At 41.2% G+C, this 13,960-nt stretch overlaps 1 protein-coding gene across 1 annotated transcript in view; it reads right to left on the reverse strand.

Annotated features, from left to right (window-relative positions):
• Positions 1-13,960, reverse strand: part of LOC137652681 (drebrin-like protein) — a 97,265-nt gene that overhangs the window by 8,747 nt on the left and 74,558 nt on the right. Inside the window, exon 5 of the mRNA XM_068386085.1 lies at positions 2,488-2,554. Coding sequence (XP_068242186.1) covers positions 2,488-2,554 — 67 coding nt within the window. The remainder of the gene's footprint in view (positions 1-2,487; positions 2,555-13,960) is intronic.

The following is a 13,960-nucleotide window of genomic DNA, read 5'->3' on the forward strand; positions in this document are numbered from 1 at the left end:
CACGGAGACTCGTGGAACCTTTGCTGTCTTGGTGGCAGTGTTAAGGCCTACTTACATCCTCATGCTACTTGTTTGAAGGAGCGTACGTTTACTATGATCCTCCTGCTAGGCTGATGTGTCCCTTGCAGTGATCTCATTGTCTCTCGAGAAATACGGAATAAAGGATGGGTAAGAGGGCAGTACCCTTTATCTCAATCGAGGGTAGTACTGCAAGGTTACTTGCAATCTTCGCATCGTCAGAGACACAGCTACATTAATTGGTTGTCTATACATCATCATCTTTAGGAAAACTAGCAGTGCTTGGTGTAAGGACCTGTTATCAGTATGAGACAGAACAGATGTAGAAATGGCATGCATCAATATTCCCTCCCCATTTCAGAGAAATTCTCAGTATGTGCCACTTTCCTTTCTCTCTCCTAAACTAGAGATAGTTCAGGTAGGTGAAAGAAGAGCACTTCATCCCAACCAGCAGGGCTTTTGCACAGCTCTATGAGTGTAGCATGTTCCCATGTTTCTTCCAGCTATGGGACAATGCTTAGCACTTATTTCTCCCGGTATGAAACTGAGCACAGTTAAAAGGTGTATGAGCACCAATACCGGGTACACAGACACTATCCAAGTGTTGAGTTCTCCCATGTTCCTTCCCACTTTAGGGCAACTTTGGCACTTACTAGAGAAGGGTGGTTCCTGTTATAGCACTGTCTCTCCCATGGAGAGAGAAATGCTAGGAGTAATGTTTATGTGACCCCTATAAATTGATTTTCCTGGACATCCTCGATGATATCTATAACTTGTTCTCCTCTAGAAATAGCAGCGAAGATTCTCATGAAGTTGAGAAGGAAGAACTTGAAGTTCGCTTTCTACTGGGACGTACAGGCTGATAACGACATTTTCACGGGGACGAGACCACTGGAACTCTATGAAGTGACAGCAGAACTAGGTGTTATATCCTTAGTGCCTTGTTGGTGAGAAAGGTAGCACCCTTCCCCTTCACACTTGGTTGCTTCGATGGAGCAAATTAACGTTTAAGGATAGCCAAGCCTATTTGGATTATGTTGTTGTTACTAGCGAGGGAATAAACAGCAAATCGGAACAAAATGTTGATAAATGCAGATTTATCCAGAAAACTGTCACTCAGCTACAGTTATTGGAAAACAACTGCTAATGATTCTTTACTTCTAAAGAGCTCTCGCACATGACACTCTTCCAACATATTCATCCTAAAAAAAAAAAAAAAAAGAGAGAGAGAGAGAGAGAGGAGAGAGAGAGAGTGAGGAGAGAGAGAGAGAGAGAGAGGAGAGAGAGAGAGGAGAGAGAGAGAGGAGGAGAGAGAGAGAGAGAGAGAGGAAGAGAGGAGATGAGAGAGAGAGAGAGAGAGAGAGAAGAGAGAGAGAGAGAGAGAGAGAGAGAAGAGGAGAGAGAGAGAGAGAGAGAGAGAGAGAGAGAGAGAGAGAGAGAGAGAGAGAGAGAGAGAGAGAGAGAGAGAGAGAGAGAGAGAGAGAGAGAGAGAGATATGAGGAATCTGGAAATAGACCTGCACTACCCCGCAGCAAAACACAAATTGGGAGCTCAGAAGTATCCACCTTTGCAGAAAGCATACTCATTTTAAAGAACAAAGGTATGTACTGTACAGGTATGCATGTAAGAACTCATATATAAAAAAACTTCTTATGTCCAACAACAACTTATATATCCAGCTTATAACCTTCAAGTGCCTAATCTGCATTGTTTTCAGTCTGCTGGTTTTTCCAACACTAGTGAGCTAGTCTACATATGTATCATGAACTATTACATCTATTTATGTATAACAAATACTTTTGAAAAAAATTAAAATCTTTTTTTCTTTATTGAAACATAAAAGGTTCCTATTTCTGAAAGTACATATGTTGAATGTTCGTACCTTGGGGATTTACTTGCATATATTACTTCTTCAAATCTTTTTGTATTTTCTAATTTCCATGATATTTCATTTACTTTCCACTAATTACTTTAATTCTGATATCAAAATGTATTCACTTCTACCTTTAAGAGCCATAATTTGTCTTTGATCACACTTTAGTCATCTGACAACTACTGAACATCACATAAACTCATAATTGGTGAGAACTCTAGTGTCTGATTTAAACAGCCAACCAAATAGAGGGGACTGACTTATGGCCAGTCTAGGTTACGACTTATGAAACTATTGTAGTACTAAATTGTTCTTCTTTAGAAACATCATAGCTTCATGGATAAACAGAAAGAACAAATAAGGTTTCATATAAAGCTGACACCAATCATAAACAGAAATAATCCATTTGTCCAATTGATCTACTGATCCAAATACTGTACAATACACTCCCATACTTTCAGCTCATCAAATACTTCGACAAAAAAAAAATTTTACTCTTGAAACCTAATGATGTTTAGACTGCTCCTACATTTGTTATAAATAAAGACAAAACTCACATCTAACTTTTTCTTGTCTCAAATGATCTTTAAACTCACCTGCTTGATAATCATATAAAGCTCGTGCACATAAGCCATGCTCGGGTAAAATCTGATACTCCATTCCCTGAAATTTAACAGCAACTTTGTTACCTGTTATGCCTACAAAAAATTTAATAAAAGTTTTAGCCTAAAAATTATCAATAAAACAATTTAAGAAAAAAACAGAACACTTATAAACTATAGAAATGACAATTGGGAAATAATTTGTATTTTTCCCTAACTAATACAACCTGTAGTTATTGATGTGAATTATCTCTCGGCAAAGCTGAAAGGTAGCCATTAGACTAAAGTGCAAGGTGGCAACCTTGCTTAACCACTGAGTGGTAGGCAGGGGGTAGCTGGGGGTACCTAGCTGCTTATATATACTCTCACAGCTATGATTGATTGAATGATTTAAGGTTTTCTGGCATCCTGACATCTAAGAGGTATGTCACTTTTGGATTGCAGACAGGACTTCTGTACTGGGGGACAGGTGATGGCGGGCCAATTTATATAAATAACTACATGTTTGGATTAGTTAGGGAAAAATGAAATTATCTCTGAATTTATCATTTGTTTCCATACTAACAAACCTTATGTTATTTATAATGATGGCTCTCTTAGGAGGGTGGAAGTCTTATTTCTGGCATGGACATTGACCTGGGTTTACCTAGTACAATAGGGAAAACCTTGCCACCTCGCTAGAAATACAAAGTAAGTATGATAGCAGCCTGAGCAATTCAATTGTCGTGAGAAATATCATACTAAGTCTATGGAAGTACATTTCAAGTTTATAAATAGGATACAAACAAAGACGTTTTCCATTGTCTACCTTGTGGGAAGCAATGAGGACATGGACAGTAGAGTCTATTCAATTTATGACTACTGTATACTAGGCTACACAAGGGAAGTGATTCTTACCTGCAGAGGTACCCTAAGGAAGGGGAATGTGGAGAAAGGAAAATGCCAGACATAATCTCATTGATCCCAGACTTAACCAGGGTAACACATGTCCTCAACCATCTGCTACTTGTCCAACAAGGTGCCCGATGTAATCTTAAACCACTTATTGAGCAGCCACCACAGGACCGATAGTAAACGTATCGAGGCTCCTGTAGGTCACGACTTCTAGATGGTGAGCTGTGAACGTAGTTTGACGTTTCTAGACGCCAACTTGTAATACCTGTAACACGGAAGAGTTGTGCTTGAATGCCAGGGATGTACTGATGCCCCTGACATCATGGGCTCTAGGTCTTTGAGCCAGAGGAGGATAAGGAAAAAGTGCTCTTTCAATGACTTGACGTATCAAAGATGAAATGGCATTTTTAGTGATCCTCCTCTCAACCCTACCATAACTAACAAAAAGAATGTTAGTCGGGGCCGTGTTGCTGCATTGATTACAGAACGTAGACTCATAATCTGAAAGGGCCCAAATCTATGGTCCAGTACCCCCGGATTTTGAGTCTTTGCAATAAACTCAGAGACAAAGCTGAGTGTCACTTCCTCCCATCCCCTTGAATAAGCGATGCTATATGAGAGGCCATGAAGTTCACCGACTCTCTTTGCTGAAGCTAAAGTGCGCAGGAACACAGTCTTCAAGGTGAGATTTCGATCAGTTGCATGGAATAATGGTTCTTAAGGAGGTCCTTTAAGGGATCTCAAAACACAACCACATTCCAAAAAGGATGCCTGATCTCTGACTGACGGAAAGTAATCTCATAACTCCGTATGAGTAAAGAAAGCTCCAACGAAGAGGGAATATCTACTCATCTCAGCTCAAAGGCGAGGCTCAAGGCTGAGCGATAGCCTTTCACTGCCGAGACTGAAAGGAGTTTTTCCTCCTGAAGGTGTACAAGGAACTGCCCTAATACAGGAACAGAGGCATCCAGTGGAGAGATATTCCTTTCACGACACTAACCACAAAAGACCATCCACTTAGCCTGGTATACCGAGGCTGAGGACTTTCGCAAGTATCTGGACATTTTCGCGACAACTTGTTGTGAAAAGCCTCTCTGAGAGAAGAGACGCTGGATAGTCTCCAGGCGTGAAGTCGAAGAGACTTGACAGTCTTGTGAAAGATGTTCGCGTGTGTTTGTTTGAGTAGATCTGGTCATGGAGGGATTTCTCTAAGTAGATCTACTAGCAGTTGCAGTAGGTCCGGGAACCACTTTGCGTGATGCCATAGCAGAGCAACAAGGGACAACATTAGATTTTTGGACGCTCTGGTCTTGTTGAGCAGCCTTCTCATCAGACAGAACGGGGGAAAGGCATACATGTTGATGTTGTCCCACAGTTGTTGGAATGCATAGAGCCTGAGGGTCCAGGACTGGAGAACAGTACAGCGGAAGCTTGCTGTTCAGAGATGTCACAAACAGGTCTACTGTTGGGGAACCCCACAAAATCAGGCTTTTGTTGGCTATCAGAGGATTCAAAGACCATTCGGAGCCCACTACCCGAGTCACTCTGCTCAGATTGTCCGCGAGCACATTCCTTTTGCCTGGAATGAAGCGAGCCGATAGGGACACAATGTTCTTCTGACCATCTGAGAATCTCTACTGCAAGAAGGCATAAAGGCTGCGAAAAGGTACCGCCTTGTTTGTTTATGTAAGCCACTACTGTGGAGATGTCGCTCATCAACACCACGGAGTGGCCTGCCAGCAACTGATGGAACCGATGAAGAGCTAGGTGTGCTGCTCTCATCTCTAAGAGGTTTACATGGAGGTACCTTTCGGACTCTGACCAAAGGCTGGAAATAGTGTGATACAGCAAGTGGGGCCCCAACCCTTCTTTTGATGCATCTGTATACAGCATCACGTCCGGATGAGGGATGAGAAGAAATTGACCACTGCAAAGATTCTCGTCTGCCATACACCCAAGTATATTCGTTATCTGTTCCTAAGTGATTGGAACTCATGTGTCCGACAGATCTGAGTGTTGGTTCCACACAGTCTTAAGCTGCCACTCCAGGGATCTGATCCTGAGGAGGCCGTTTGGAGAGGTTAGGTGACCTAGAAGACGCAACCATTGATGAGCTGGTAGATCTTTCCATCTGAGAAAGGGTGAGACCACTTCTCTAACCCTGTGTACTCTTTCGCCTGATGGGAAGACTTTCTGTTAGACTGTTTCTATGATCATACTGAGGTATACCAGTCTCTGAGAAGGAATCAGTGATGACTTCTCAAGATTTATTAAGATCTCCAGATCCTGACAAAACACTAGAAGCATGTCTTGGTGATAAAGAAGGGTTATCTCCGAATCTGCTAGAACCAGCCAATTGTCAAGATACCTGAGGAGACAAATGCCGTTCTTGTGAGCCCAAGATGACACTAGGGCAAACACCCTGGTAAAGACCTGAGGGGTTGTCACAAGACTGAAACAGAGAACCTTGAACTGATATATCCTGTCCTCATGTATAAATCTGAGATACTTCCGGGAAGATGGATGGATTGAGATCTGGAAATATGAGATCCAGTGTGCACATGAAGTCCCTTGGTCGAACTGCCTGGATGACCGTGTCTGGCATCTCCATCCTGATTGGAGTCTGTTGAACAAGCTTGTTCAGGGGAGAGATGTCGATGACTGGTCTCCAGCCTCCAGACGCCTTTTTCACAAGAAAAAATTTGACGGTAAAAGCTGGGAGACCTGTCCACGACCTCTTGCAGAGGTTGAGGGTGTCCTGCGCACTATATATAGACCAACATAGAAGACTAATAACAATTATTTGAAGAGAAAAAATTTACTTTGAAATAACTCGATATATGGGAAACATCAGATTTTTTTTTGTTAGGTAGATTTAAGACAGACTACTAAACTCCTTGTGAAATGAAATAAAAATATCTGGCCACTCATACAAATATTGAGGGTAACAAATGAATGAAAAACTTTTATTATGATAAGTATGTTATCCAAGAATTTGAATGTGTATTCCGTAATCATCAAGGAAGGTCCAAATAATAAATGTCTCCAAACAATTAATTAAGGGACTACATAGAGTATTGAATTACAAACTAAGATGAAATTATTTGATAAAGTTATGGGTAATGAAGACAGTTGAAATATAAACCCATAGGTGATTCATAATTTACAAGTGTATTGATTTTGTTTGCAAGTTTGATTAAATAATGATGCCATTAGGGCAAAAGAGTTATTATTGCATTTTATAGGCAATGCATTGATTAATATTTTTGTGTAACACATGTAACAATGATAAACATGCATGTATACAATGAATTTTATTATGTTTTGATGTTAAGTTAACTTGAACACTTATGAAGAAAGGGTAAAAATCAAAGCAGTCTATGACATAAAAGATGAGCTATGTGTTAAAAAAAAAACTGAATATAACTAACAAACTGAAGAAAGAAAAGATTTAAGTAATTAAAAGATGTAAAATGTGCACCAATAATGAACTTAGGAGAAGTTGAATGTCTCAAAGGGTATTCTATTTCTATAATATTTACATAGGAAATAATGAACAGTTAAGTACATATGTAGAGTTATATTCATTGCAAACTTTCATTTTAAAGTTAAAAAGAGTGAGTGTGGAAACACACGAATTAATTTTTATGCCTGTGTAGTAGATGAATCCTTGAAAGAAAGGATGTATACGGTGTTTTGATCGAGATAGTCTGCAAATGATTTCTTTTAAAAAAAAAGTTTTAACATTGAAATGTTAGTTTCCTGTCACTTGAGTTTTATGACTAATCTTTCTGAAGGAAACATATTTGAGAATTGAAGTTCTTGAGATGAAAATAATATGCAGACAAGGTGCAAATAAGATTCAAATTCATAAACATATTTTTGTCAAGTATTGAATATGTTTCTTTATTATGAAATAATTGTGGTCTTTTGGTAATTTAAGACACTGATATACATGAGTTTTGACTTTACTCATTATTTTATGAAAAGAATTTGAATGAGTTTTTGATGCATTTATGTGAATAAGGTGAGAAATGTTTCTTTTGATGCCATTAAATAACAATGATTTATCATGATGACATTGATGAGTAAATAATGTACCATAATGATGTTAACAAATGTTTGTTAATATTGATTACAAATGAGTAATACCCTTGATGAGTGATAATGTGCGAGACATTTTTTTTGATTGCAGAAATATTCTTATTAAACTGAATTGATAATATGTATGTTTGAACATTTATTTTCTGCCATTTATTGCATTGCATTGAAGAAATGAGTTTTGTGTTTACATCAATAAGACTGAGATTTTGAGGTCACAGGTAATGGAAAATATGAATTGAATAGAAGTTAAATGTAAAGGCATTTCATAATTACTTGCACAGTTGATCATAGATGACATTATCAATTTTGCCTTATGTACCCAGTGAACTACGAGTTAAATATTCCATTATCAAGAATTAAGAAAACTGTTTCAATTTTGTGTTGAATTTTTGAAGGGAACAGGAAGTTTTCCTAAATATATATTGATGATAAACATATGCAAGTGCATTATTCTAAAAATGATTGATGAGAATCTTTTTTTCCAATGATGATTTTGATTTATTATGCTGAGATGCATTTTCTTTTGATAATGATGATTTTGATTTTTTGTGCTGAGATGCATTTTCTTTAGATGATGATGATTTTGATTTGTTCTGTTGAGATGCATTTTCTTTTGATGATGATGATTTTGATTTATTGTGCTGAGATGCATTTTCTTTTGATGATGATGATTTTGATTTGTTCTGTTGAGATGCATTTTCTTTTGATGATGATGATTTTGATTTATTGTGCTGAGATGTATTTTCTTTTGATGATGATGATTTTGATTTGTTGTGTTGAGATGCATTTTCTTTTGATGATGATGATTTTAATTTGTTGTGTTGAGATGCATTTTCTTTTGATGATGATGATTTTGATTTGTTCTGTTGAGATGCATTTTCTTTTGATGATGATGATTTTGATTTATTGTGCTGAGATGCATTTTCTTTTGATGATGATGATTTTGATTTGTTGTGTTGAGATGCATTTTCTTTTGATGATGATGATTTTAATTTGTTGTGTTGAGATGCATTTTCTTTAGATGATGATGATTTTGATTTGTTCTGTTGAGATGCATTTTCTTTTGATGATGATGATTTTGATTTGTTGTGTTGAGATGCATTTTCTTTTGATGATGATGATTTTAATTTGTTGTGTTGAGATGCATTTTCTTTTGATGATGATGATTTTAATTTGTTGTGTTGAGATGCATTTTCTTTTGATGATGATGATTTTGATTTGTTCTGTTGAGATGCATTTTCTTTTGATGATGATGATTTTGATTTATTGTGCTGAGATGCATTTTCTTTTGATGATGATGATTTTGATTTGTTGTGTTGAGATGCATTTTCTTTTGATGATGATGATTTTAATTTGTTGTGTTGAGATGCATTTTCTTTTGATGATGATGATTTTAATTTGTTGTGTTGAGATGCATTTTCTTTTGATGATGATTTTAATTTGTTGTGTTGAGATGCATTTTCTTTTGATGATGATGATTTTAATTTGTTGTGTTGAGATGCATTTTCTTTTGATGATGATGATTTTAATTTGTTGTGTTGAGATGCATTTTCTTTTGATGATGATGATTTTAATTTGTTGTGTTGAGATGCATTTTCTTTTGATGATGATGATTTTAATTTGTTGTGTTGAGATGCATTTTCCTTTGGTGATGATGATTTGTTGATGAATTATTTCTAGGTAAGCAGTGGAATGAGTTAATGTGTCAGGTACGTGACCGAGTGGTGTCATGTAAAGGAGAAAATTTCACATTGAATAAGTTAATATGTGTATGTGATTAGGTATTTTGTGAGTTTTGTTCATGAGAGAAGAGAGAGAGAGAGAGAGAGAGAGAGAGAGAGAGAGAGAGAGAGAGAGAGAGAGAGAGAGAGAGAGAGAGAGAGAGAGAGCCCAGGTTTGTGAAAAGTGCTTATGTTGCATTTTAGTTAAGATAAACAGGCCCCAAACAATGAAAACACATCACAGCCAAACGATGAAAACATGAAAACATTGAAGCCAAACGATGAAAACATGAAAACACATCGAAGCCAAACGATGAAAACATGAAAAAATATCGCGTGACTCACTCAACAGAAATGTGTGGATGATTTGCCGCTGCAAAGAAACAGGTAAAGACACCAAGTAATGCATGACGTCACCATTACGTCAGAAGAGGGGACCAATAAAACACAAGAACAGTCACATGATGTGACGTAATTACAACGCCCTTGTTCTGGGCTACTTAGGCCTATGGTGGGATAGAAGAGGTGCGCTCTTTCCTAAAGTAAACCACAATAGTTGGTTATCCCTTCTGCCCCCATCCTGGGGCGAGGGCCCACACCAAGTTCCGAGCTGGCGGGCACTTACTTAACGTCAAGTTAACCCCAAAAAATTTTCTAAGAGTCCAAAGGAGGACGACAATGGGACCAAGTTCCCTTTCTGCCAACAATTTACCTTTCAACCAGGAGGTATCGGATTATCTACGATGTAGGAGAAACTACTGAGAAGAGTGCCTATGAGTGGACATCTGTTGAAGAATCGAAGAGCTCTACAGCTGAAAGGGAGGCTTTCAAAGCGGAGAGGGTTTGGATCAAAAGACCCTTCATCAGAGACTCCAACAAAGGGTCGAGGGACATGGTGGAATATGGTTCCTTCTTGATCTCGTAGTACTTCCTTTGTAACACAAAAGGAAGTGATAAAGATTGTGAGGAGGAACCTGCCTTCAAGGAACTCGAAGTTCCAGCTATCTGTGAGATAGCTTTCCTTCTGGCGGCTGTCAGGCTCTTAGACCAGGGCATGCTTGCACTGGTCTTAGGGGGCCTTTGACTTCAGAAGATCTCATCTAGAACCATCTCTTTCCCTTCCTGGGTAATGGTACCAGGAGTAGACAGCTTGCTGATGGCCCTCATGCAAGAGAGGACCTAACAGAAGGTATGCTCTCTTCTCTCTTATTCCGAGTGAAAGTTTGGACTGGCTGCCCTCGGGAGATATTCATCATCCGAGCTCACATCCAGGGCTTGGGGTAGGGCAGGGTCATCAGCAGGGTTGTGAGAGGGACCTGCCACAGGGCACCTCCTGTCTGCCTCTACCAAATGGGCTTCCCTTTACTTGACATTCTTGGGTTTGGTTTTGGTGTCATTGGATTCCCTTCGCACAGGAACGTGTTCCTCCAAGATGTTGGTCGGAGGAACTTGCGAAGGCTTTGGGCCGCCAGTTGTAGAAGCCTTGGCTACGGGTCTTCCTCTGCTGGAGGTAAGGATACTAGATGTTGGTCTGGAGGCACCACTACAATTTCTTGAGGGTTGAAAGGGTACACAGTGATTCCTTGGAAGAGCAAAAGTCCCTGCTCATCCTAGGGTGGATGAGATCGACGTGAGGTGGAGTACGCCTCTCATCTTCCTCTTTTGTTGCTTCATCAAGATCTCCTTGTCCTTGACTGGAATAAAGGGATGGTTCTCAAGAGAAGGATCTACAGCAGGAGCCACCTGGGCACTAGATCGAGATGGGGAGGATCGTCGTGCCTTGTCTGACGAAAATCTTTTAGAATCAGAACTCCTATGCGACAAACTCAAATCAGACTCTAAGGGAATCCATAGAGTAGCCCTGACTGGAGCAGTCAGGGGCTGTGGCGGTGGAGGAGCCACACCCAAGGACTTCTACAGGGTAGACAAAAAGGCACCAACCCAGAAAGGGAACTCAGCACCCTTCGAGATGTCCTAGGTTTTCCTAGAGAATCCAGGAGGAGGAGAACCTCTAGGAGGAATCTTGGAAAGAGCCTTGGACAACATAGGAGATCGCCTCTGGGGCAACAGGAGATGCTCTTTCGACAAGCGAAGAGGATGGTCAGGATTAATAGGTACGTTGGCATACTTATTAGGAGGCTCTTTGAACCCTTCTGGGAAGGGTATTGGCCTGCCGCTAGAGGTGGTAGAAGCTGGAGGCAGAGGCAGAGGTGTTGGGATCACACTAGCTCACGATTTCGATACCACTACTCGCAAATCACTCTTGGAAATCGCCAGCGCAAAATCGTGAGTTTCGTGTGACAATGGGCACGATTCGCAAGCAGAAGTGCTCTTTTCCCGAGCACCAAGAGCCATGCTGGAAGATGGAAGCCGTGAGGATTCCAGTTGATTCAGAGGATTGTCTACGCCAGAGGTAGTAGGCAGTGAAGACCTCTGATCAGGGGCAGCCCGAAGCGTTGGTGAGTGCATCACAGAGGAACGAGTTGGAGAACATTGCTAGGCGAACGCTTCTCTAAAGCACCCCAGGCAGCAAAGGGCACTAGAGGTAACTTAGCTGGACACCTGTCTGTAGGGTGTTCCATAACAAGATCAGATTCGGTCCGAGGTCATTGAGGAGAGGGACGAGTTGAGGAGCGACGTGCGGATGGACTCCGCATGCGCTTACCTCTTCCTCTAAAAGAGGAACGTCTAGATCTTGATCGTAAACATGCGGTTCGCGATCGTGAATGTTCTGTTCGTGATTGCGAGTGTCTAGCCTGCGATCGTGAGCAACGTAAACATCTCGAGTGCCTAGCTTGTGAACGTAAGTGTTGGCCTCGCTATCGTGAACATCCAGTCCTAGATCTAGACTGCCTTGCTCATGATCGTGAAGATTGTGATCACAAGTCTTTACCTCGTGAAGAGGAACACTCTTGCGAGAGCGTTGAGACCATCAGTCTCGTGAGCATGAAGCTCTAGAGCAGGAATGCCTTCTAGAAGAACACTGAGATCTCAATGACCTGCGATCCCTGTGATGATCTAACGATTGTCGCAAATGACGATTCTTACAACAAGTGTCATGAAGGATGAGGAGATGCAGTCTCTCGTCCCTTTGCGCTGCTAGTAGAAGGAGCACTGGTCTCGTGTAGATCATCGTCAATAGCCGGAAGGTTTCTGTGGGGAGAAACAGAAGGCTAAAGATCAAGAGACGACGAGGTCCCAGGATGGCGAGAGGAACCGTCGTCAGGAGGAGGCCGTTGGATGGGCGAACGCGAGCGATTACCACGTCCACACGTAGAAGGTCAAGGAAAGGGTGACAGGTGGACTTTGCAGACATCCAGAGAATATGATGTTGAAGGCTCTAGAGTTGGAACCTTCTTAGCACAGTGCTGAAGGAGAAGTAACGCTTCTTTCGTAGGGGGTGCAGAAACCTACAAAGACGGCTATGCCTGCAGCACATCTGCAAGAGGGAATGGCTCTCCAGTACCTTGAGGTTGCCAATGAGTTATTGGTTTGTGCTCCAAGAGGAACGCGTGCAAGAACGAGCTCTAGAAAGAGGTTTGGGCATGCAAGAAGAACATTTTCTTCACCAAGGGGGAGAGATCGCCGTCGCCTTCTTCTTCCTGCGTTGTCCAAACTTGTCCCATTGGGGGGCAGACCACTCTCTGCACTCGTCACAGGGAGAACCCTGCTCACAGTGGTACCCTCTACATGTTGGGGGGTCAGTATCCACCGCACGCAGCACCCTCACGCCCAGGACATGTCCACATGAAGGCATCCGAAGAAGCACAAGCACACCTGAAAAGAAAAAGCAAAAATTACAGTCCAATGACAGCCTATGGATGAGAGAGAGAGAGGAGATGGCCGCTCACTACAAGCCAAAAGATAAAAAGTGATGTAGCTCACAGCTACGAGAGTATATATAGGCAGCTGGGTACCCACAGTCAACCCCTGCCTACCCACGCAAGTAGTTAAGCAGGATTTCCACCTTGCACTTTAGTCTAATGGCTACCTTCCAGCTTTGTCGAAAGATAATCTCCATATATAACAATGTTTTCTGGGTCGACCTGTGGCGGCCGGTGAAAAGGGGTCCTTCTAATATACCTTTTCTGATAAAACCTTCCAATTATACCAGAGAAAGATAAAAGCATGGAATGCAGAGGTTACTACCCTCGCGCGAGCACCTTGTGGGTGTCGTGTATAAAGCAAAGGCGCGTGAAAGCCACTATTCACAGGCTGTCTTCCATTTAGTTAATTCCTTGGTCAAAGGGATGGGCCGATACAGAGGCACCAGCTACGCTACCAGAGCCACGCCACCCACGCCCCGACGCGAGCGCCATCTGAACAACATCCTTCTAATTTGGACTTGCTAGTGTGTGTGTATATTGTTGTGCTCTCGGCTTTTTCACTCTTGTGGATTTATTTCGTCATGACCGAAGCTCCATCTTCACCCATTCCAATGTTAAGTACCATAGTTTGTTTTGACAGCTTTTTGTAGTACCGGGCTTTTGTCATCTACCCAGTATAGTCTGTTTTATCACTACCGTCTGGGCCCGTCCGCGTCGTCGGCGGCCATTGTTTTTTCCCTTGTCTTGCTGGGAGTTCATCTTAGTCTTGCCCGTTTGGTACTCTGTCACTTAGGTTCTTGGTTAAGTCCCTGGCCTTATGCCTTTTTGAACCATCATTATTATTATCGTTATTAATTCCCATGGTACTTTTTGCTAGCAAGTCCAATCTGCGAACAAGAATAGCGTTCTAGCTTTATTATA

The sequence above is a fragment of the Palaemon carinicauda genome, chromosome 14, assembly GCF_036898095.1.
Source record: "Palaemon carinicauda isolate YSFRI2023 chromosome 14, ASM3689809v2, whole genome shotgun sequence".
In the NCBI taxonomy this organism is placed as follows: Eukaryota; Metazoa; Arthropoda; class Malacostraca; order Decapoda; family Palaemonidae; genus Palaemon; species Palaemon carinicauda.